The following is a 23,694-nucleotide window of genomic DNA, read 5'->3' on the forward strand; positions in this document are numbered from 1 at the left end:
GGGAACCTTCGTCTGCGTCAGCCTTCTGTTGTGCTGCCCAGAGCACTGGCACACTTCTGCATCTTTCTCCGCACATCTCCGGGCTCCAGCCCTGCGGAGGACAGCCAGACTGCTCCGTCTCCGCCCTCTCTGGACCAGGACAAACAGCGACGGACCTCAGCACAAACACCAAAACCACGTGGCTCTTTGGGACCAGAGATGGGCTGGAGTTTGGGCTGAGACAAAGGAGGCCAAGGACATTCCTCAAACAGTAGCTTAGCTGGAAAGCAGCTCAGAATCAGCTGGGCAGAGGCAGATCGTTTTAAAAAACGGTGTGGAAAATGGTTTTTCCTCGAGCAATCCTGGGGCGAACTGAGACAACAAGACTTCGGCAAAGAATTAGAGACAAGCTGGTGGGGGGAACAGTCTTATTCTGCCAATGGAAGACATTGCTCAGTGCAGTCCACAGACGACATGCCCCAGTGACAAGAAGGCCACCTTCTGTGGAGCAGAAACACAGCACCAGTGTGGGTTAGGCGCCGGAGGAGGGGTCAGGACTCATAACTGAAAGGTTGTAGGTTCAAATGTCTGGTGGGACACTGCCGTTGTAAAAGCACTTCATTGACCACGCCTGTAATAACACTCAGCTGAGGAAATGGGCGAAACTGAATTAATAGCAGTGAACTTCACAGCAGGAAGATCTATCTGCATGTGGAGAAAAGATGCTTGTTCAAAATGAATCTGCAGGCAGCCAAAGCAGATGACAAGCCAGCATGCAAGATCATAGATCTTACTAAATTCCACTCTGAATTCACACCATCTGGCCTCCCTCATGTTCGTCCTTAATTCACCTGCTGCAGCAGTTTCTCTTTTGCCCCCTGATCTGCTGGTGCAGAATGATCACTGTGTGTCTCCCTGGTGTACTGTAGCTAGTGGTGCAGGGTGGCCGCTGTGTGTCTCCCTGGTGTAGCTGAAATGCTTCATATCCCCTGGATATACTTCCCCTGGAAGTACGTAAAATTAAGCTACAGTCATTAGTGCTGAAAAAGCGTTTTGGCTAGACGATTGTTAGAAGACCCAGATCATGACAGTTACGGACATCTTGTAGGCAGGTCAGTCAGAGGAGAGGCCTGGACACAACACAGGCTGCCGAGTCAGATCGTTGTCCAGCAGTATTTCATGCGAGCCGTGACTTCAGAGGAATCAGGCTCCACTCTCCCTCGATAAACAAAGGTTAGCAATGCAGCAGATGGCTGGCAGGCCGGGGCAGAGGAAACCCCTATAATGATGGCTTGGCAGCTCGCTCAGCATGTAATGGAAGACATATTTACACAATCAAGAAACTATCTTCTGCTGGGGCTTCGTGCTCATGGGCTGCCCTGCGCACGTCCCAGCCTCACCCTGACCCCCCTGCCAGCGTGCCCTGGCAGGGGGCAGCCCTCCCGGCGTGATAGGGCACGTCTGTTGTCCTTAATAAACTGCGGATCATGGCTTGGGAGTGACAAACAAACTCCCAACCAGCGGCTTTCCTCCCTGCAGCTCAGCGAGAGCTGCCCGCGTTCTGACTGTGCTCCTACCAGAGCGGGCTGCTTTTAAATAAAGCCAGGCAGAGACAGACACACGGCCGGGGAGCTCTGGCTGCCCTTGCCGTGATTAATATAGTTTCTGATTTTGTTGTTTTCTGATCCCTGCTGTTTTCTGGGATGCCTGCAGCTCCATCCCTAAGTCAGTGGCAATGTGCGGCAGCCTGTGTGTCTCTGCCGGCTGCCAAGGACGATCCAGAGAATATCCCAGGAATCCCGCGACCAGGGGGTCACCGCAGGGCCCGAATGCCACTGCCCCAGCGTGGAGTTCTATTCTCAGGGCCCTCTCATCCTAATCCAAGAGGGTTTATCCCGAAAATCCACCCCTCTCTTCAGACACAGAGCGGGGACTGGTGGCATTTGAAAGGACGCACCTGCTGTTTGAAAAGGTCAGGACAGCGTCTCCACCGCTATTCCAGCAAAGGTGTTTCCAGAGGTCTCCCAGCTCCAGCACTCAACTGCGCAGCTGCCTGTCACCTTGTCTCCTTGTCTGTAAAGCCACTAGCAATTATCCAACAGCAGCAGTGGTCAGTCTCGTTACATTCGCAATTAATGTTCTGTACTTAATTACTGCACCCTAGTGACAGCAGTATTAACACTTTCTAGTCTGAAGGCTGGGCCTGGCCAGGACCATAAGGGGAGACCTCCAAGGAACAGCTGTTTGCTGCTGTAGGTGGCGCTGGTAGACCAGCAGGTGGTGCTCTTCCCTCCGGGCCTGAAGAAGACCTGGAGTATTAACCCCTGTGTCCTTGCTCAATCCAAGTCTGGAAACCCGAAAGTTCTCACTTCATTCAACTGGTGCAGCCGTACCAATGTGGTTCACTGGGTTCACTACTATATGTGAAGCACTTGAGGGGTCTTCGGGTTGAAAAATGATATAAAAATTGGTGCCTCAATACTTCTGGAGTAAGGGTCTGTAGGATTTCTAAAAGTAATTCCCAGCTGAGAAACATTATTCTGCTAGGTTCTGGACCTGCAGAGCAGAGAGAGGTCTGGTCCAAAGGAAGAAACGATCTGGATGGTAGAACCAGACAATTGGTCTGATTCCTCCAGTCAGGCACCTGTGACAGCTGACCGACGGTCAAGAAAAGGCTTGGGCTGCTGTCAGGTGACCACTCCTTTAGCAACAAAAGCCAGAAGATCATCGTCCACGTGCTGCACAATGACCCGGCATGAACCTGGCTATTGTGCTGGCTGCGCTGGAGTGGCTGGTGAACAGGCGGGACAGCGATTCGAAAGCCAGACAAGGTGTGTGAGCTCCAAGTGAAAATCCGGACACAAACGCAGCAGGACGGGCATAGTTTGGGCAAGCTTGCCAGTGCAGGGCCTGACAAAGGTGCTCGTACTCGTGTTGAGGGGTGCGTGGAGAGGTTCTCGCGAAAACTGGGCAACCCTGCCACAACCAGGGGTGCTCATTTTAATTTGGCAGGATGCCGTAAGACTGGACATTAGGAGCTGTGCTGTAGGACCTGGGGGGGGGGCAGGCAGCCCAGTGTGGGGGGATTATCTACTGCAGCGTCAGTACCCCCCTCCTGTGATCTAATTAGCTCGTTCCGGGCGAAAGCAAACAACAGGGTGTGAAATATGCGCCTTGCGGGGCTTCAAAGAGAGCCGGGGATTATCCGGCGATCCAGCAGAGAGCTCCACAGCTCCCAGACTCTCTTTCGGAAAGACACTGTCAACTACACTGCCCCTGCCTCGGGACTCCGGAGAGGGACACTGGAAAATTCCCGGAAAGGCAAGGAAAAAGGAAAATGACGGATCCAGATGTAGCGGTGCGCGGCTAAGTGGCGCCTTCAAAACTGGAGACAGAGAATTCCATGGAAAATGACCTGGAAAGCCGGAGCTGTGCAGGTTTTACAGGAATCGTTTAATGACCCGTTGACTAAAGTCCTGGGACATTATGGGGATTGACCTATTAAGGCAGAAGTGGGTTCAAATACTTAACTGACTCAATAGAGTCTCAATATTCGGACTCAGTAGATTACCCCAGCACACTGTGCGAGGTATTCCTGTCTAAGCACCAGCATCTGCCTTCCTGTGTCCCCAGGCATCAGCTTGCTCGGCGTACATTCAATACAGCAGCTCCAGAGTCACACCTCCGTGTAAAGACAAAGCATTACTGCACAGAACAGACCCCTCTGAGGACAGCCGTGAATGAACGAGTCAGTACGATTGTGACTGTAGTCAGTACATCCTTAAGATAAGGTGAACATGTTTCTTAAAGATACTGTAGGTACGGTATACGGTATGTGTAGACCAATTCACTAGTAGCACGCCGCCTTAGAGCTCGTATTTAGAGGCAGGTGAAGAACACAAGTTTAGGAGCATGAGACGTATATTGGCGCAGTGATGATGGAAGCGAACATCGCTAGTCGGGGACATTTCACTGACCCTGGAGGCGGGGACTGGCCCTGTGGAAGTCATGTGTTGCTGTGGCTTTAAACTGGCGGGCTCCTGGGAGATGTCCCCTCACCACAGGGGAGCTCTCTGCAGGCCCTGTGTATTCAAAACAAAAAAAAGATCCTCCAACACGCAAGAGCCAACTGCCTGCTCAAAAAGAAAATCCTGAATCCGTCTTCTTCCCCTTGGATCGCTCCGAAGTCTGTCCCAGGGGGATGTGCAATTCTCCGCATCGACCGCAGGACACGTCACTGCCATATATACACAGCTGTGATTGATACAGGCTGCATTCTCATCAAGGGTTTAAACGACATTAAACCACAGCTTGCAGTCTGAAGGTAATCAACACTTCATTATCCTAGCCATGCAAGACAGGAATCTAAACATTTACAATCTAATAACATGTTAGAAGGGATTAAAAAAAAGTCATAAAGTCAGGGGTCATGTTCGTCTTATGGTCTGGATCATGATCCTGCTGCTAACATCTAAATAACGTAGAGAAGAAGCTCATTATCATTAGATCACTATTTTATACATACTGTAGATTGAATTTACAGCCATCTGAAACTCCAGATATAAAAGGTCATTTTACAGGACAGTTCTGGGTTTGGTTCAAATCCACGCCTGCATGGCTGCAGAGCGCTCTGAAACGCTTCACAATCGCCCAGGTAAGGCAAGGTCTTGGGCTCACCGAGCACCACAGAAGAAAACCGAACTGAAGTTTCGACATGGGGCAGGCGGGGCAGGCGGGGCAGATGGGGCAGGTGGGGTAGCGGGGCAGGCTCCCAGCGGCTGGTGAGCAAGTTGCAGAGCTGATGTTACCCCCTGTGGCGAGAGACGGTGTAGGACTCACAGTGATCCACTGTCTAGGGAGCGGTGGTGGGTGTGCTCAGAGCTCAGAGCTCACCAAGAGGAGAACGAGGTAATTCTTTACACAAAGGGTGGTGGGAGTGTGGCAACAAGATACCCTGTCAAGATGTTGAAGCTGAGACCCCGGTTTCTTTCAAGAAACAGCAGGAGGAGATCCTGGGATCAACTAGCGACTGACCAGCAAACTGGCCGGCTGGCGCCTCTCGTCTGTAAGTGCTGTTCTGCTCGCCTGCCTGCTTGCACACCCCAGGAAGGCGGAGGTCTCAGCGCAGGCAGCAGCTCTGAAGCTGCAGAAGCAGGGAATGAAGCCCGGGCGCTGGTCCCTACAGAAGGGCACTCGGTACCCAGGACTGCAACATCTCCTTCCCAGAGGTTTACATCGGAATCATCTTCCCTTTGACACGCTGATGGAACGAGCAGAGAAAAACTGAATCCATCTCAAGCTGAAGTCTTTTGGGAAGCTCACACAAGCGTGCGCCTGAACTCCCTGAGCTCTGGTTTCTCAAGGGGGGGTGGGGCACTGGCATCTTACCCTTGGAAGTGAGCAATGTGCTCAGAGCTAAACCAGCAGGGGAAAACGAACAGTGCAGATCACTGGGAGGTACAAGGAAGCAGTTCCTGTGTTTCCAGGGGACTCTCGTCCTGTCTGAGGAGGGCTCTCTTCAGAGTGCTGTGCTACACCGACGGTCACTCAGTAGACTGACCAAGGTCAGTCACAAACTCAACGGTGAGGATGCGAGGACGCTGAGAGTGGATTCTGCACAGTTACCAGAATAAAAACTTGTTTAAAAAAAGAGAATTAGTAACGCTCGGCTTATAGCCAAGCCACACTGTGGAAGATCGGAGTTCTCAACACTCAGCTGGATGCTATGAGAGTCACCAGTGGAAAATGGAGAGCTCTGATCAGCTGGATGGCCTGTTTTCCTCATGAAATGTTTTTATAGTCTCATAGAGGTAGCTGGAAATGAAATAAAAAAGCTCAATTATATAAACTACCCCTTTGACAGTAATGGGATTTTTTTCTTAACACTCTGTCAGCAGTAAAAAGTAACAACTGACTACATACATCTGGGTTCAATGCCAGGACATTTTGAGCCAAAAACCAGGTTTAGTCTGTCCAGGAGCTGGCTCAGTGAGGGGTCAGAGTTTTGCCAAAAGTCGAACTTGGTTTAAGGTGCCAACTGGCTCGAGTCATGTGCCAGCTGTGATGACTAGTTTGTGCCACTCTGCCAGGCCAAAGGGCTTTGCAAGTTAGACATATAGTATGGTATAATAGGATTTATTAGTATCATTCCGCCCTGCTTCAAAGCCTGACTTTTCCACTGGGAATCTGGTGTATGATATGGTGCTCTTTGTGGTTAGGAAGACAGGAAGAAAGGGATTTTCAGAGAAAGAAGAAAGAATGAGACCAGTGTGTTCAGTGTCTCAGTGTCAGAGTGCTGGGCTGCAGTGTGTTCAGTGTCTCAGTGTCAGAGCGCTGGGCTGCAGTGTGTTCAGTGACTCAATGTCAGAGCCCTGGGCTGCAGTGTGTTCAGTCCACTTCACCTCACACCCACCTGGATGAGGCACAGCAACCATTCTGCACCAGCAGATTGGGGGATGAGAGAGAAACTGCTGTGCCAGTTGAGTTAAGGAGGAACTTTAGGCTTGACAGAATGAACAGACTCAGAGTGGTGCTAAGCCCAGACCCTGGGGTTACAACGCCCAGTCTTATGAACAATACCATTGCATCTTTGAAGACCAGATAGGGAGGACTCGGTTCCATGGCTCAGCTGAAGGGCGGTTTCTGACTATTATGCAAGTCCAATAGTTTGGAAATTCTAATCTAATGGGAAGAGCACCACCTATTGGCCCTGCAGAACCACTCACAGCAGCAGCCTGGTTTTGCCTGGATAGCTTCTAAGATCTGACATGATCAGGCCACAAGCTGATGCCAATGCTGTCACTTTTACCAGCCCTGATCTAAAACCAGAGATTACATGACCCATGAACCATGTATCATAGGTACAGATACAAAAGCCAGAGCAGTGCTGGGATGCCACACCAGCTGCCCTGCGAGCTGTAAGTGGACACAGCCAGAGCAGAAACGTCTTCCCTCCAGACACACGTCGGCACCTCCCAGTCCAACAGGCTTCCCGACAGTCTCCGCCAGGAGCAAATCCTACCAGAGAGCACTGCTGTGCGTTGGAGGGCCGAGGGGGGCCCCCACTCCTCGGGAGAACCTGGACCCACAGAAGCCGCTGTGCAGGCGCCAAGTGCAACAATGAGCCTCCTGTTGCTCACAATGAACAATCCGTCTCTGCCAGTGGGATTCGGAGCGCAAGCTGCTTTCTGATGTGCGCCGGGCGCTGGGAGGGGCTGCGCCTTGCTTTGCTCCTGGATCTCTGAGCCATGAGTGGGCCAGCGCAGGAAAGCACTGCTAAAGAGACTCAGGCCGCGCCCCCTCGATCCCAGATCGCTGTGCCCTCCGATCCTCTGACAGACTCAGCCCAGCCGATTTCTTCAGGATCGACAACGAAACACGAACCAGAGGACACAAGTGGAAACTTGAGTGATGCTCAAGAGAACAGGAGGCGCTTCTTTACACAAAGGGCTGTGGGAGTGTGGAACAAGTTGCCCAGCCATGTTGTCAAAGCCGATGACCTGGCTTCTCTCAAGAAACAGCTGGAAGGGATTCTGGGATCAGTTATCTCTCCTCCATCACCAGTTTATCCCCCTGAAAGGAAGAGCCGGGAGGTGAAGAAAGCGATTCCAATCATTCGGATCAGCAGGATGACTCTAAGAGCTTTAACAGCCTCCTCTGTGCTTTTTTCCAACACCCTTATTAAAACGTGAATGCGAAAAGGGTTTATTGTCATCATTTCTAACAATCTTTGTGTGCTGAGGGTCATACTAACAAGCTAAAAGGCCTGGCCAAGAAGACACTGCATTCAGAGAGCTTAGATTATTTTCTTTAGATTTGATTCAGCTCTGAAGTCATTTCTTGGGTTCCTTTCTCATTAAACAAACAAAAATTAAATTAAAGGCACCTACTGTGCACTACTGTATAAACAGAGCCTTAGTAAGAGCTCTGAGCCTGTGAGGGATCGTACCCGAGACGGGCTGAGACTCGTCTTTCCTCGTGCAGACGAACTCTGGCGGACTAAACAAGCCGAGAGCAGCCAGCAGCCCTTCCTGAAGAGCTGGGGAAATGTATTATGCTACTGAACCTCAGGAAGAACAAGCTCAATGGGGCTTTTTATTGTTTGGACCTCTCTAAGGCGGCGATGAATTGGCTCTTTTGAGCCAAATGAACAAATGATCGAGTCTCAGTAGGGACGAACCCCCCCCCCCCACAACGCCACTCCTCTCCCTCCTGCAGCTCCGAACTCGAGGTTTTTGAAAATGTTATAATACAGTCTGGGGAGGGGCACAATCCGTGGCCGAGTGCCAAATTCCCCAGGACAGTTGCGAAAGATACTCTTGCCGCAGTCTTAGCTACAATCCAGGCTGACCACGAGGCACAGGCTGCGGGGAAGTGGGGGTCTCTTTCATCCTCTTCTCAAGACAATGGGAAAGAGGAGAATGGGGACTGAGTAGGGTTCAATATCCACAAGGCACAAAAAATTGAGCTCTTTTGCTATGACGGGGTAAACTGCAAATGACAATGTTAAGTTTGAGCTAAGACTAAGAGGCAGTGTGGGCTAGTGGTTAGAGCTGAGGCACTGGGAGAGAGACAGAGTCAGTGTGGGCTAGTGGTTAGAGCTGAGGCACTGGGAGAGAGGGAGAGGAAGGCAGTGTGGGCTAGTGGTTAGAGCTGAGGCACTGGGAGAGAGGGAGGCAGTGTGGGCTAGTGGTTAGAGCTGAGGCACTGGGAGAGAGAGAGAGAGGGAGGGGGGCAGTGTGGGCTAGTGGTTAGAGCTGAGGCACTGGGAGAAAGGGAGAGGGAGGCAGTGTGGGCTAGTGATTAGAGCTGAGGCACTGGGAGAGAGGGAGGCAGTGTGGGCTAGTGGTTAGAGCTGAGGCACTGGGAGAGAGGGAGGCAGTGTGGGCTAGTGGTTAGAGCTGAGGCACTGGGAGAGAGAGAGGGAGGCAGTGTGGGCTAGTGGTTAGAGCTGAGGCACTGGGAGAGAGAGAGGGAGGCAGTGTGGGCTAGTGGTTAGAGCTGAGGCACTGGGACAGAGAGAGAGAGGGAGGCAGTGTGAGCTAGTGGTTAGAGCTGAGGCACTGGGAGAGAGAGAGAGACAGAGGCAGTGTGGGCTAATGGTTAGAGCTAACAATACCCCCTTGTTCTTTTGTACTGGGGTTTCAGACTACCCATAATATCAAAAGCACGACAGTTATGTTGAATACAAGGCTTTAAAACTTGGAGAACATTCAGACATTTGACTCAATGCTCCTTTTCAGTGTGCTCTAAAATGCTATTTCACCAAAGGCTATTTTTTCCAAGGCTTACCTTAATAATTTCAGCCAAGAGATCAACCTAATCCCCAATTTAATTCCCAGGACACACCCATCTGAATCTTGGCTTCCTTCTTACAGGTATTATCATCATAAATGGCTTAGGAACACATGGGTTCACCGGTGTGTGTGAATGTGTGTGTGTGACTACCTGCACCCCTCAGCCTGTCACGTAGTCTGTATGCTCTTGTGACTCTGATCACACAGAATTAAAAAAACACACCTGAGAACAGGCACCACACGGAGAGCGGACAAGACACCCAGATGGCTGAATTTAATCATGCAAACCTGAGCTGTGGCCCACTTTATTAATCAAAGTGACAAACTGAGCCTTAAACAATCGTTTTAATGCTCTTACACTTGTAGAATCAGGATATTTGCCTAAAACAAAACATGTTGCTCCAAACCTGGCAACAAAACCTGAACCATAATCATTTTTGTATGATTTTAATTTCCCTTGATTCAGCATGTAGCCTTTCGGCACAGGGACAATACTGACTTTCCCAATCCGTGTGGAAAACGAGAGTGGGCCTTCAGGTTCTGTTCATGTACTGGGACTGAAAGGTGTCCGACCTCCCAGATCACCCCTGTGCTGCCGTGTGGAACAGCGGGCTTCTGCATCAGACGTTAAAATCACAGTGAGTGACTTGACCAAGCTCCAGGGCTCTATTCATCACTCACTGGGTTGACAGCGAAATCTAGGGAAGGAACTGTGAGATTTTCTGAACCGGGGGCACGGGTGGGAGGTGAAGAAGGTGGGAGGTGAAAAGGAAGAGGAGGCACCTCTTTACACAGAGTTGTGGGAGTGTGAGCAAGCTACCCTGGCTTTTCTCAAGAAACAACTGGCTAAGATCTTTGAATCAACGAACCACTAACTACCAGATGAGCTGAACGTCTCCTCTCGTTTGTAACTGTTCTTATGACATTAAAGCACCATTTCTTCCTGAAACTGTGAGCATCCTGCCTATCGGACACATACAGACAGAACTAAGACTCCGCCTTGTCCCAGCAGCCTGATACCCTGTGACTTATTACAGCCCGATCAGAAGATCGAGAAGAGAGGGACCGGATAACAGGAAGGCGCAGTTTCCGTTAACTCCCTCTCGGAGTGCGTCTGTGGACTCGTGGGAACCTGGCGGCGTGACGTCACTCACAGAGACACAGAAAGGCTGTCCGGGAGTGCAGGAGGCTCTTCTCACTCGGGATGTCGTTAGTTTAAAAGTGATTTATCACATTTTCCGCTTTTTAACACACAGCCTCTCTGTCCCTGGAGCCTCTCTCTGGTTTCAGTTTTTCCATAGAAGAGCGCTTGCTGACAAAGTGCCCAGTCTAACTGCGCTGCAGAGCATCACTGTCATTCCGGGAATATGGGAACTGGGAATTGTCCAATTCCGGTGCACGAAATGACCCTTTTGTTTTCCAGGCAGGAGGACTCGGTGGCCTTCACTTCGATTGGAGCTGAAGTGACCGGCGGACAGCTGAGAGAGGGGCAGCGCCCGCAGAAAGACTGGGCGTGTCTCAGTGCCACCGGAGCAGTCAACGGGGACTAGAAAGATCCTGACCATGGCCTGGAGACAAACTGCTGGGTAATACATGTGTATCCGACACGAGCACGCCTCTCCGCTCTGACAGGCCCCACGCTGGACCCCCAGCTCCCGGGGAAGAAGTCTTGCGGCGGGCAGAAAGCAAATTCCCCTTCCTTCTGACGCAACAAACCTGTCGTGGGTCTATATTCCTAAATTCCGCCCCAGAAGAACGGCGAATGAAAAACAAGCACGCTGTTATGGACGTCAGAAGGGCAAGCCGTGGAATGGCCAGGAGAGCAATAAAGACTCTATGAGTAGCAGCAAAATGGGGGTTAGCCCGAGCTCAGGAGGCAGAAACCTATGCCCTCAGGCCACGGACGTGGGGCGACCTGGTGCTAGGCGGGTGTCAGGACATCCGAACCCTCAATGCTGAGCGAGAGGGAAAGGGTGACCTGGAAATATATAGTCCCACACAAGGACACACCGGAAAGACAAGCAAAGCACAGGGAAACTGGGGACAGGACAGACTAGGAGCATGACACACGTGTGCTATCTGGCTTCAGAAGGTGCCGTTTCGGACACGGCTTCTCACACAATCTGCAGTCTCCTTTCAGGCCAAGAGACGGCTGCTTGGAGAGGACACGTCTGCGCCTGCGTCGAACCCGGGTCAAAATGTATTGTAAAGCTAACGGATTCCTGAGCAGCCCACCCAAGTCCACAGTGGCGGAGAGCGTGATGATCACATCAGCCAGGATCAGAGAGATCCACAGCAGAGAGGCCAGAGCGTTTCACCAGTCATCTGCCGACACAGGCTGGAGCGCCGCAGGACCCTGCCTGTCTGGGCTGTCTGTGAGGCAGCGTGCCGAGGTGACGGGTAGCGAGGGAGGGAGTTGAAAGTATCAGTGCACGAGCTGGGCCCATTTGTTCAGGGATCACTGGTTTAATTGGGCTGCTCTCCTGACCAGACTGGGCCAGCAGCAGGCAGGAACTTAACCTCCAGTACTCATGAGTTACAGGAACTGTTTCATCACTGTAAAACAAAATAGCACTGCCTTATCATTGACTCAGGTGTCAGAGATGGAAGAATGGTCTAATTGATTTTTAACACATATTCTGCAAAGCTGGCAGAGTAGCACAGTGATTACTGCTGCTATCTTATAACTCAGAGCCTGGGCTGGATTCCAGACAGGAGTGCCTTCTGTGTGGAGTTTGCATGTTGTGGCCTCATCTGGATGATTCCAGTTTCCTCCAACCTCCTAGCAACATGCCGTCTGGGAGCCCCAGTGTGCGTCCTGCGACGCACTGATGTCCGGTCCTGGGTTCAGTCCGGCCCTGTGCCACCGGACCGGGCTCAGGCCCACTTCCAGGCCTTCCCTCCGGAAAGGCTCTTTCTGTACAACGGACCGTCACGCCGGGGGAGAGCAGCGAGCGGGGGGTCTCTCCAGCGGGGGAACACCCCTGATCAGCCCCCTTTCTCTGGAAAGTCCCCCAGGGGTCCCCCTCAGGGGCGGCCCAGCGCCAGTGCGCTCTGGGAAGGGCCGAGGCAGCGAGCGAGCGCGGCCGGGATGACTCTCCCGGGTACTGGAACAGGTTGCTGGAAATCGGCCCCGGCATACTTCTGGGGGCTTCCCTGTGCGCTTGGGAGGTAAATAAAGCTGCCCCCAGGGGTATTTTTACACCTTTTACGCGGTCGGCCCGTCTCGTTTCTCAGAAGAGCTGCCCGTTTTGCTGTGACAGACGCGCACAGAGCCCCCCCCCCCCCAACACTTCTCTCTCCATTCCAGGCCGCGCGGCCTTTTCCCGACTCGTGATTTATTAAGGCACACACAAATCCCCTTTGTCAAGAGACAAGCATTACAGCAAAGAGATAAAACCGCACCACTGCCCCCCTGGCAGCCCACCAACACGCAGAGCCCCTGAGCCCTCTCCTGGGACACACCAGGCCTGTGCGATCCGGACTGGACAGCGGTCAGCCGCTCGGAGAGGACAAGCTCTTCCCCACCTCCACACACACGGCGGGGGGCTGGGAGCTGAGACAGGGTCTCACCTTTTTTATTTATAAAATAATGTTTAACGACAGCCTGGGTAAAATTAGGCCGCAGATAACACGCCTGTTTCGTCGGCGGTCTGCAGGGCTGTTTGGACGCGGGCTGGCAGGGTCTCAGCCCAGACAGATGCCGCCTGGTCTCAGGGCCGGGGCTCACAGCCCAGCGCAGCAGCGGCGATCGGAGCTCAGAGGGCACAAGAAGAGCTCGTTAACTCAAGGCTGGGAGAGACATGGCTGGGGGCCGTACACAGACACAGCAAACACAGCACAGCTCTGTAATTAACTGCTTCCCTTCCAGCCTGTTGTTAAGTTGCTGCCTGTTCCTGCCCGGGCGATGTAACTCGAGAGGCCTGAGCGCTTCCCCTCGCGTGATTTACGGTTTCAACGCGCAGGCAGGGGAGATGGCTTTTCCCAGGTAATTGTCAGGTATTGACAACAAAATCGTGCATCGGGATGATTCGCATTTTTTAAAACCCTCAACCTAAGCCCGCCTCAGGTGTGAGAGGGACCATCCTTCTGCGCACCGCTCAGCAGCACGGCCTTGGCGCTGGACTGGGGCACACCGAGGGGAAACTAGGCGGTAACAGCACAAGCTCCACTGAAGTATTCCAGACCCTGCCAATGAAATGCTTTCTGACAGATATCCCAATGGCAGGAGTGGCCAGACTGAATCTCCAGTGTGAAATTTCTAACTCAACAAAAACGCAAAACGATCTTGGTACAGCATTTGAAGAAAGTGCTCACGGTCACTGTGGGCCAAAACGACACTGCTGCCCACCCTTCACAAGAGCTCACCTTTGAAGGAGAGGTGCACTCTGGGAGCATTCTGCCGGTTGCCGTAGATACCACTGAAGCACAGGCTCAGGAGGAGGATGGGCACGGCCATTGCCATGGTAACAGCGGCGCAGGCAGCCAGTGGGGGCCTGGGAGAGGAAAGAGGGAAAAGGTTCTGTTACAGGTGAGGATTCCTCTGCCGATCCTGTGGGATACATCCCTGGGTTTTGTTATCAGGAGCACAGGCTGTGTCACACCCTCTGAATGAATAACACAGGACTCTAGAGAGCATGTTAGAAGGTTAACTTTTCATTCATTATTTGTAGGAAGAAATGCAAGACACTGCAATGACACAATGTAATACTTTTTTGTGCGAATCAGCTGGAAAACTATCTTTCGTAAATCTCAGTATGAGCACACACCCCAACTCACCAGGAGGAAATGAGACCAGGTGGGACCATCCAGTGGGAAAAAAGTGGCCAGTCCCGAGTACGAGCAGAGAGAGGTCATGGGCTGACCAGTCCCAGGTACGAGCAGAGAGAGAGGTCATGGGCTGACCAGTCCCGGGTACGAGCAGAGAGAGGTCATGGGCTGACCAGTCCCAGGTACGAGCAGAGAGAGAGGTCATGGGCTGACCAGTCCCGGGTACGAGCAGAGAGAGGTCATGGGCTGACCAGTCCCAGGTACGAGCAGAGAGAGAGGTCATGGGCTGACCAGTCCCGGGTACGAGCAGAGAGAGAGGTCATGGGCTGACCAGTCCCAGGTACGAGCAGAGAGAGAGGCCATGGGCTGACCAGTCCCAGGTACGAGCAGAGAGAGAGGACATGGGCTGACCAGTCCCGGGTACGAGTAGAGAGAGAGGCCATGGGCTGACCAGTCTTGGGTACAAGCAGAGAGAGGTCATGGACTGTCCAGCTTCTGGGAACAAGAACGTGAGTCACACTCCATCAGTAAGAAGTCACAATGAACCCTCTTCCCGAAGCTCTCCCAGGGGTGCCGTCTAAGGAATTGCGGACCAGGGCAGCGGGTCCTGCCCATGGAGTGTGGCAGAATGCAGCCTGTGTATACGAACGGGCCAACCCTGCTCAGAGCAGCAGGCTCTGCACAGACTCGTGAGCCTGTTTCTGTTTCGTCCTGTCTCTGCAATTAAAAAGTTAAAGGAGAATGGAAAGCATGTGTGGAACTAACTTTTTCATGTGGAAGATAAATAAGATAAAACTATCTGCTCTGAAATGACATTTGCCCGAGGACTTCGTCTGCTGTTGCAGCGCCTGTCCTCACCACATTCTACAGGTGCACCATGAGAGTGCGCTCACGTGTGGGACTACAGTGTGGTTTGTCTGACTGGAAGGCGTTACAGGGGGTGACCAGGTCAGCCCAGTCCATAACTGGGGTATATTTTTACAACTCAGTGTCTCAGGAAGGCTGGGAGTATCACTCAGTCAGCCTGGTTTCTCACTTTTCTCCCCCTTCCCCTCTGGTCAGCGTTACAGGAGCATAAAAACTCGAACCTCCAGATTCAGAGACAGTTTCTTCCCACAAGCTGTCAGATTACTGAACTCTACCCCTACCACTGGCTCACACTGATGAGCTTTTTAAGTTGTATGTTATTTAACTTGTTGTTGCTGCTGCTCTTCTGTGTCTGTGTTTTTGGTGATTCCTTTAACGTCTTTGTGTTGAAACGCACATGCAAATAAGCATGTCATTGCACCTGTGCCGATGACAATAAACCGCACTGAACTGATCTGGAGCAGCGCTGACCACAGGTCAGGTCAGCAGCAGGCTCCACTACGAGCCTTCCCTCGCACCAGTGTCCGGTCCTGCAGCAGGCCGTGTGTCTGGAAGGCGTGGTGCCCGGCATGTCCTGCGATGCGGCTCGGGGCCGAGGCGCGCTGACCTGACCCCAGCAGCCCTGCGTGCTCTGGGACTCGGGGGGAGGAGCGAGCGCCCCTCCCCGGCAATCAGTCCCATTCTCCTGCGCGGAGGAGTGTGTCTGCGGGCAGCCGGCCAGCTTGTGCAATGTGCCGGAGATCACAGGGGCGTTTCTGAAGACGCTGGCTTTGAACCCATCGCTGATCCGCTCGGGCGCACGGCCTCTTTCTCCCGGCGGCTCAGAAGTCGCCTGACCGGACTGGCGGGCCACTGGAAAGAAGGGAGCACCGGCCTCTGTTGCTGCATGGGATTCCTGTCTCTGTTCACTCCCCGCCAGCATGTCCTGAAGCAGGAATGAGCTGCAGGCCGGCTGCATTCCTTCTGCGATGCATTCACATCTAACAATAGCTACCGGAGGTGAAGTGTTTTGTGATTCATCAAGATCTGGTTCTCTGTGCACAGAGCTCGTTCGATCATGTGCAATGAATCGGAGTGGAGATTCCCCATGTGACGAAGACACAACCTGCAGAGCTGTGTAGAACAGGCACAGCGCCCTTGTTCAAACCTGAATCAAGCGCCTTTGTTTCCCGCACTCAGCAAGTGAAGCAAAACACATCTGGGCTCGAGAACAACCAGCAGCTTCCTCAACAGATCATGAAGAGTCATGATCAGGAATAGAGTTGAACAGTTAGATCATGGTACGTGCATCTCCTTTCATTGTTGCCTTTTCTGTTTGTCTGGTCACTACTCATGTTGTCTGTGGCGTTAGGTCAGATAAGAATCTTGCACAGTAGGTGCAGCCACAGGTGCAGATCCTCACCAGAGAGCCACCGCACCGCCCCTCACCTGCAGGGCGGCACTGTGGCGCAGTGCTCAGCATTGCTGCCTCACAGCCCTGGGTTCAATTCTGGATCTGGAATGCTATCTGTGTGGAGTTTGTATGCTCTACCCATGTTTGTTTGGGCTTCCTTAGGGTCCACAGACATACTGGTGGGTTAACAGGCTTCTGGGAAAACTGGCCCTTGCTGTGTATGTGTCTGTCTGTCCTGTGAAGGACTGCTGTCCCATAACCCTGCCTTATGCCTGTTGCTTGCTGGGATAGACTCCAGCTCCCCCACAACCCTGGAGAGAGCAGGATGAACCCCGTACTGGATAAAGTGGTGAGAAAATGGATGAATAATCGGGCCTGCAGAAACAAAATGACACATTGCGTCCCTTTGAAGCCAGTATCTGGGGACATTGATGCTGTATTGGCACAAACGTTTTTCTCTCCTATCTGTAACTACCATATTATTTAACATTAAAAATAATCTTAGTCTGGGAGGGGGGGGGGGGCTCTCCTGCAGTGTTCGGCTCCAGTGAAGTCATGTCATAAAGTTTGTTTTGCAAGTACAGGTTCAGCTTAAATCACCGAGACGTGTGATCTGTCCTTCACCCCCCATTTACCCAGACACCAGTCCACTCCCTGTCCCTGCCACTGCTGGACCACTGCCCCACCCCTGGGTGCACCCACAGATCCTGCTGCAAAATCACCCAAGTTCCTCTTGGGCTGCAGCTGAAAGCCCTCACGCATTTCTCAGTCCTGCTTTTCCTGATCACGTCCCTGCAGATTCCTAGGACACATCCTCATGCACCATCGCAGTGCAGCTTACAGGCAGGGAAAACCTTCCTGCAACAGACCATTCCAACAGTATCGGTGCTTCAAAAACCGCACTTCACGACCCGCATCTCAGCATTGCGCAAGGCAAACTGGAAGTTAGGAAGAACATTAAAAACACATAAGACTTCCAAGACACACAGCAGACGGCCAACATAAATACAAATGAATTAAGACATCATAGTTGATTAGGAGCCAGGGCTTTTTTAAGCGAACTTTAGCAGAGTTTTAAAAACAGCCTCAGACCCTGAATAGCAGATACTCTGATGCAGGAGATATCACACCTCAGCTGATCCAGCCCTGCAGCCCCCTGGGCTGCGAGAGAGCTGGGAGGGGCAGACTGAAGAGGATCTTCATCTGACAAGTCAGGAAGCATGAAGCTGAAGGAGGGGTCACCTGGTGAGGTCACCCAGTCCCGGGAAGAAAGCGAGTAAGAGACTAAACGACTATCAAGAGGCCACTCAGCCGATCTAAACCTAAACCAGGCACATTATCCCCCGGTGAACGCAGATCCTCACCCTGCGGTTAAAGTCAGGCTTCTCCTTGATCACTTCAAAGCTAACCCAGGTGCATGAGGGGCTATCAGGTGAGAGGGAAGTCAGGGGTTTTGAACATGAAACCAGGATCATACAGCCCCTTCTCTTCTTTTATCTGGGGATATCGGCTGTAAGGGAGTCGCGTTCCCCTTCCAGCACAGGGTGTGGCGCTCTGCCCGCGCGGAGCCTCGCTGGAGCTCCATCGCCACCAGCTACCACAGAGCCAGATACCGTTACTCCTCCAGACCAGTGTGCTCAGCTCCGGAAGGGATGAACGCACCTGTGAGAACTGGAACCTCCCATTGTGTTCGGCAAGCAGCACATCCGTCAGGATTGTCTGCAGGAGAATGTTTCTTCACGGGGCTGCTGGCTTCCTCTCCCCAAGGCAGAGGCGGGGCGAGGGCAGAACAGGAGGCCCAGCTCTCTCTGCAGGTCTGATTATTATTATTATCACAGCTGACCCAGGTCTTGACAAGTTGGCTTCCTCGGCAGAACTTGTCTTTTTTTTTTGGAGAGAGAAGAATTTGCCTCTTACGCAGATTTTTATCACAACACCGGAAAGCTAAAGCGTTCCCCAGCCCAGAGTGAGACTCCAGGACCAGCACTGCTCCCAGAAGACCAGCGCGGCCTCACCGGTCTCCGGCCGCTGTCAGGTCTCTGCTCCTGCTCTCCCGAAAACCAGCTGGCCGTGCGCACGCCCGGATCGAAAGGGAGGAGGGTCCTTATAATCCCACCATGGAGCAACAGCGTTCAGTAAAATCAAAAGGAAAAACGCCTTAGTTAGCTCACTCACACAACATGAGCCCTGAACTCCTGCAGGTCCCCCTAATTCACCCTGAGAGACAGGAGTGGTTTTACTGCTGCAAGGTGTCCTGTTGGAACCTGCAGGACACTGGCTCTTCAAGACCACTGGGGGTGTGATCATCACCACCCCAGGTTTAACATAAACGAGAGACGGGGGAGAGAGAGAGAGAGGCAGGGGGAGAGAGAGGGGGAAATGTTCTCCCTTCCAGAGCAATATACTGGCACAGTCCTGTTTGTGTTTTGAGATAGCCAGAAATAAAAAACCTGCTTGCAGAAAAGACTTCACTTTCTTGTACTGTGTTATACGCCTTGGCAGCAGTTCTGTGGTAATCAATTACAGAGGGTCTTTGGCAAATCAGCTCTTGGAAAGTTCAGAAACAATATGTACCATGTCAGACACGAGAAAGCAGAGACGTGCGTGCATATGAAAGCGATTCCCTCACACTGAACGACAATTCAGAAGGCCAGCTGTTTCTACGAACACCATGTTTACAAAGGAACAAGCCAGAGAAAAAGTTCTCAGCCCACATCTTTCCTTCTTGTTTATGCTGGCATTTTCCCGAGAGTCGCTCACCCAATCAGTACACAGCCCTTTCCTGACACTGGACAGGTCCTGCCAAAGTCCCCTTCCAAACACAGAAAAGCCATCGCATTTTCCCACAACGCTGAAATGTCAGCCTGCTGCTTGAGCATCTGAGTCAGGCCCTGCACGTGTCTTGCACAAGGCCACCCTGGCAGCTAAAGCTGGTGTTAGTGCCGTCTCCTTTTTGTGCTAGGGATTGTCCCACTGATGGCTCATGGCTCATGTACAGAAAGGCTGTTCACTGTAAAAAAAGGGGGACTCGTCAGCAAACCTCACCAGCAACAGCCACAGAGCCACTCGTTTCAGTATGGAGAAATCTATATCATACACAAGCATAAGAACTTCTTCATCTAAAAGCTCCCAAAACCCATACAACTGTTCAACTATGAAGCCACTGAGCTTTAAATCTCTATTTTGTCCCACAAGTCACTGCAACAGAATCATAGGACTGATGCTGAACTCCTGCAAGAAACAAGTTCCAGAATGACAAAGAAACGCAAGAGGTCAGACAGAAGTCTCTGTGATTGACTCACATAAACAGACCTTCCCATCTGCAAGAAGTTTCCATGTATTTCTATGACTCTGACGAGAAGGAATCTGTGCCGTAAGGCACTTGGTGACTGATGCAGTTTGGAGGCTGGGGGGACTTTTCCTTTTCAACATTAGATGAGGAGAGCCGAGCTGGAGGAGGAGTGGGGCTGTGTGGGGCTGGTCAGGATCCCAAAAAGCTCACACAGACCCCGACTTTAACGATAACAATAGCACAGTGGGCCTGCGTATCTATAATGGTCACAAACATGAAGCAAAACAAAGTGGAAGAAACAGCAGTGCCAGTTTCCTTTAAAATCACACGAGACACCTGTAGCAAAAAGAAAACGAGGTGCTGACAGTCTGTAGGGGAGAAATTAAAAGACAAGTCTCGCTCTGCAACATTCCTCACCGCGTCTTGCGGACATGTCTGTCAGGGCAGCTCGTCCCAGAGACACAAGACAGGGGTCACAACCAAGACACCTACCAGGAGCACAGCGAGGGAGATAAGCGATAAGCGCGTTCTTTTGAAACGGAATGCACTCTTTGCCTCGTGTGAAACCAAAAGAATGTCTGCATTGCAATGCAGGTGAGCGCCACGCCTCCTTCTCTCCCTCGGCAAACATGGCTCGCTGGCCCTACACTAGACCGTGCTGTGGAGTGCTATTGTGCGACCGCAGGCTTTTGTGTGTCTTTACAGCACAAATGGGCTTTTCACTCAGCAACACAATGGCCCGGATACGTCTCGTGGCTCTCCGGGACTAAAGCCATCTTTGGAAGAGATGCCAAACATCAGGAGGCCTGCCAGACTCCCTTCACCGCTCTGTACAGCCAGCCTCTGTAATTGCCCATCCGAATTAAAAGTGGGTCACAACAGGGCTAGAACAAAGCTCACAACACAGATTTAAACTAACTGCTCGTCGATGGCGTCAGACGCAGTGCAGCTGTTTCAGTCCCGAGACCAGACAGGCTCACAAGGCCGAGCAGTTTGATTCATTCCAGGGTTTAGGTGCTGCACGTTATTTTAAGAAAGCCTACAATTTCTTTCTCAAAAACGTTATTTGAAGCCCATGTCAGGAGAAGCAGGTTGGGAACATGAAATCTCCATGACCTTGTGCTGGAAGAGGCCTGCAGTCTATAGCAAACAGCTGGGCACCGGGAGGCTGATGCTCAGACTTTTTTTCCTGCTGGTCCTTTGGCTCCAGCCGGCAGTGCCAGACAGCTTCCATGGAGTGTGGCAAGAGTCACACGTTGGAGAAGAAACACCACTTTCCCTGAGGCCTGGTCGCCAGACGAATGTAAGAAAGACCCTCAGTGATGGACCATTGTGGTCCTTGAAGCACAAGCAGGCTGGATCTTTGAATTTGCCAGATCTAATCAGAGGCAGAAGGTATCCTGACTAAACTCACCCACTAGTCCTGGCAGCACCTGGGCCCTTGCTGTGCACCGGTTCCACCTGGTCACCCAGAACCCAGCCGACCCATCCGCTGGAGGCTTCAGGACTTGAGCCACCAGGCTCCTGCCCCATCAGTACCAGAACTGGAGTCCAGAGGCTCTTGCAGGCCAAAGGGTCCGTTTGCTTGTGGGAAGAGTGTATGGGAGCCACACCCCATCTCCTTGCTTGTCTCAACAGCTGGCATATTCATGGTTCTCTGTTGAGAACAGGTTACAAATGAGCGGAACCCATATATCCCACAGTGTCTGACCAAATTAGGAACTAATGGATCCAGTGAACTCATCCAGCTGTTTCTTGAAAGAGGTTTACAAGCTTGTTCCATACTCCCGCAACCCACTGTGTAAAGCGGTGACTCCTGCTCCAATAGAAGATTTCTTCCAGACGTTTCTTGAAAGAAGCCTGGGCATTGATCTCGTGCCAGGTTCCCACTGACGGGGCAAAGTCCAGCCGGAGTTCAGTCCCGCAATGCAGCACGTGTCGGTGACAGGGGGGAATGTGGGAAAACATTAGCACAATCTGCCATCGACAAGGGCCGCTGCATGATCCCGTGAGTGCAGGGAGGGGGGTCAAATTCTGACATCAGCAGAGCAAAATCTAATCTAACCGTTTACCAAGCCCAGGCCCAACCTTCTCCCTTCTCCCTGTTCGCCTCTCTCCCTCCCTCTGTGTCAACAGCTATTTCATTCCAAGAGGTCTGGAATGTCTTTGCCGTGAAGGGAGAGACGTGACAAGTTTGAATCTGCAGCAGGCTGACAGCTGGAGCCCCTGAGCCACAGGCAAATCACTGCACCTCACTCACAAATAGCTGGGGGCTCTAACGTCCCCCCAAGGACACGGACCCCCCTGCCTTCGGCCACAGGCAGGTCTCCCGAGGAGGGGAGGGTGGTGGCTGACTGGTCACTGGAGTCACTGCTGCCCTGTCCCCTCCGCGAGGGACGAACAGGAGATTCTCCAGACCGTGCGCACCAGGGGCCGTCAACAGCAATGAGCAGGGGAGCGTTTTTGCGCTCATTTTGCTGCTCCTGGAGACGCTCGGAATCGATGCCTGGAGATGGATGCAGCCAAGGGAATAAAGAGACGGCATTCCGGAAGACTTCTGCTCCCGACCGGAGCCGAAGATTCCTCTCCTTCCTCTCTCAGGGGCTTCAGGTGAGCTCCGCAGCGAAGCGGGCGCCCGGACAGGAATGGAGAAGGGCAGCAGGTGGATTTAGGGCCGACTGGAGTCCCCAGCTGGAGGAAACGCCCATCCCTCCAGAGAGCACCCTGGACCACTCGTCCCACCCGAGCCCACAGCGCGCCACCGTGTGGGGAACGGAGTCACGCCTGGCGCTGTTCCGGCACCGGGAGCGACATGCTGCACAGCCTCCCGGTCCGGAAAGATTCCAGCTGACGGGGTGCAATAATGCTTCAAGTTCAGCTGAGAGCTTGTCTTATAAAAATGCTTGGATTCGGGTTACATTGTTGTCACTTTGGAGAGGCAAATAGGCTGCACGTTCTCTCCAGAATCTTCCTCTCAGTGCCTGACGTTTTCAATCACACGCTCACCTGGACTGGACTAAAAAGAACTAAAGAAATTATTAGAATTGTCTCATGTTTAGCTGCTTGATGAAGTTTAAAAAACTCCACATTCTCCCTGTTTCCCCCAGACTGCTCCCTGGGCTGGTTTCCTCCTGCACTCTGAAGTTACACTGCTGCAAAGATCATTTTCCTCACTAAGCTCCCTGCTGACAGGTAGAATTCTACCGCAATATACAAGCCTCTATGTTTCTTGATTTATGAAGTTCTAAAAGAAAAAGAGGATTCACATCACAGACTCCTCCGGCAAGGCCAGCAGCTGAGCTCTGGGAAGTTCACTGCCAAGCTCATTGTTCATTAAAACCTGTTTCCTTCCTTTTTATTATTTGCTCAGTCTCACTATTTAAACAGCCAAGTGCTTCTCTCTCCCTTCTTCCAGGGGAGATCCTGTTTCAGGCACTTGATGGTCAGAAATCTGCTGGATTCTCTTTCCCAGCGGGAGTCTCGCGCTGTACTGGTCTGAAACGAGCAGCAGTGATCTCGAGAGCACGCTTCACTGATAACGCACAGAGGAGAAAAACAGCACGAAATAAATGGCCCAGTCACATTCCCACACCTGTCTCAGTGGCCTGGGCTTCTCATTCGCACAATAAACAGGAGATTCCTTTCCAATTACCAGCACCTCTGTCACTACTATTAATACACCACAGCTGTCTTTCAGCGTCAGATTGGCTTAAGACTGAGCTCTTTCCTCTCTGCTGCTTTTACATCAATGTTTGCTTTTGCCTCTGTCGATCCAGAGCTGGAGCCGCTGCTAAAGACCCCTCTCACTGTCTGTGGGCAGCTACTGAACACACGGCAGCCCAGCACAGCAACACTGAGCTACTGAACACACTGCAGCCCAGCACTGTAACACTGAGCTACTGAACACACTGCAGCCCAGCACTGTATCACTGAGCTACTGAACACCCTGTAGCCCGGCACTGTAACACTGAGCTACTGAACACACTGCAGCCCAGCAACACTGAGCTACTGAACACACTGCAGCCCAGCGCAGCAACACTGAGCTACTGAACACACGGCAGCCCAGCGCAGCAACACTGAGCTACTGAACACACGGC

At 52.1% G+C, this 23,694-nt stretch overlaps 1 protein-coding gene across 1 annotated transcript in view; it reads right to left on the minus strand.

The window, feature by feature from the left end:
• sema3gb (sema domain, immunoglobulin domain (Ig), short basic domain, secreted, (semaphorin) 3Gb) overlaps positions 1–23,694 on the minus strand; it is a 50,006-nt gene that overhangs the window by 15,553 nt on the left and 10,759 nt on the right. The window contains exon 2 of the mRNA XM_088937965.1: positions 13,644–13,771. Within this exon, the coding sequence (XP_088794091.1) occupies positions 13,644–13,740 (97 nt within the window). The 5' untranslated portion in view covers positions 13,741–13,771. The remainder of the gene's footprint in view (positions 1–13,643; positions 13,772–23,694) is intronic.

This window comes from Atractosteus spatula, chromosome 2 (assembly GCF_055471065.1).
Source record: "Atractosteus spatula isolate fAtrSpa1 chromosome 2, fAtrSpa1.hap1, whole genome shotgun sequence".
Taxonomy (NCBI): domain Eukaryota; kingdom Metazoa; phylum Chordata; class Actinopteri; order Semionotiformes; family Lepisosteidae; genus Atractosteus; species Atractosteus spatula.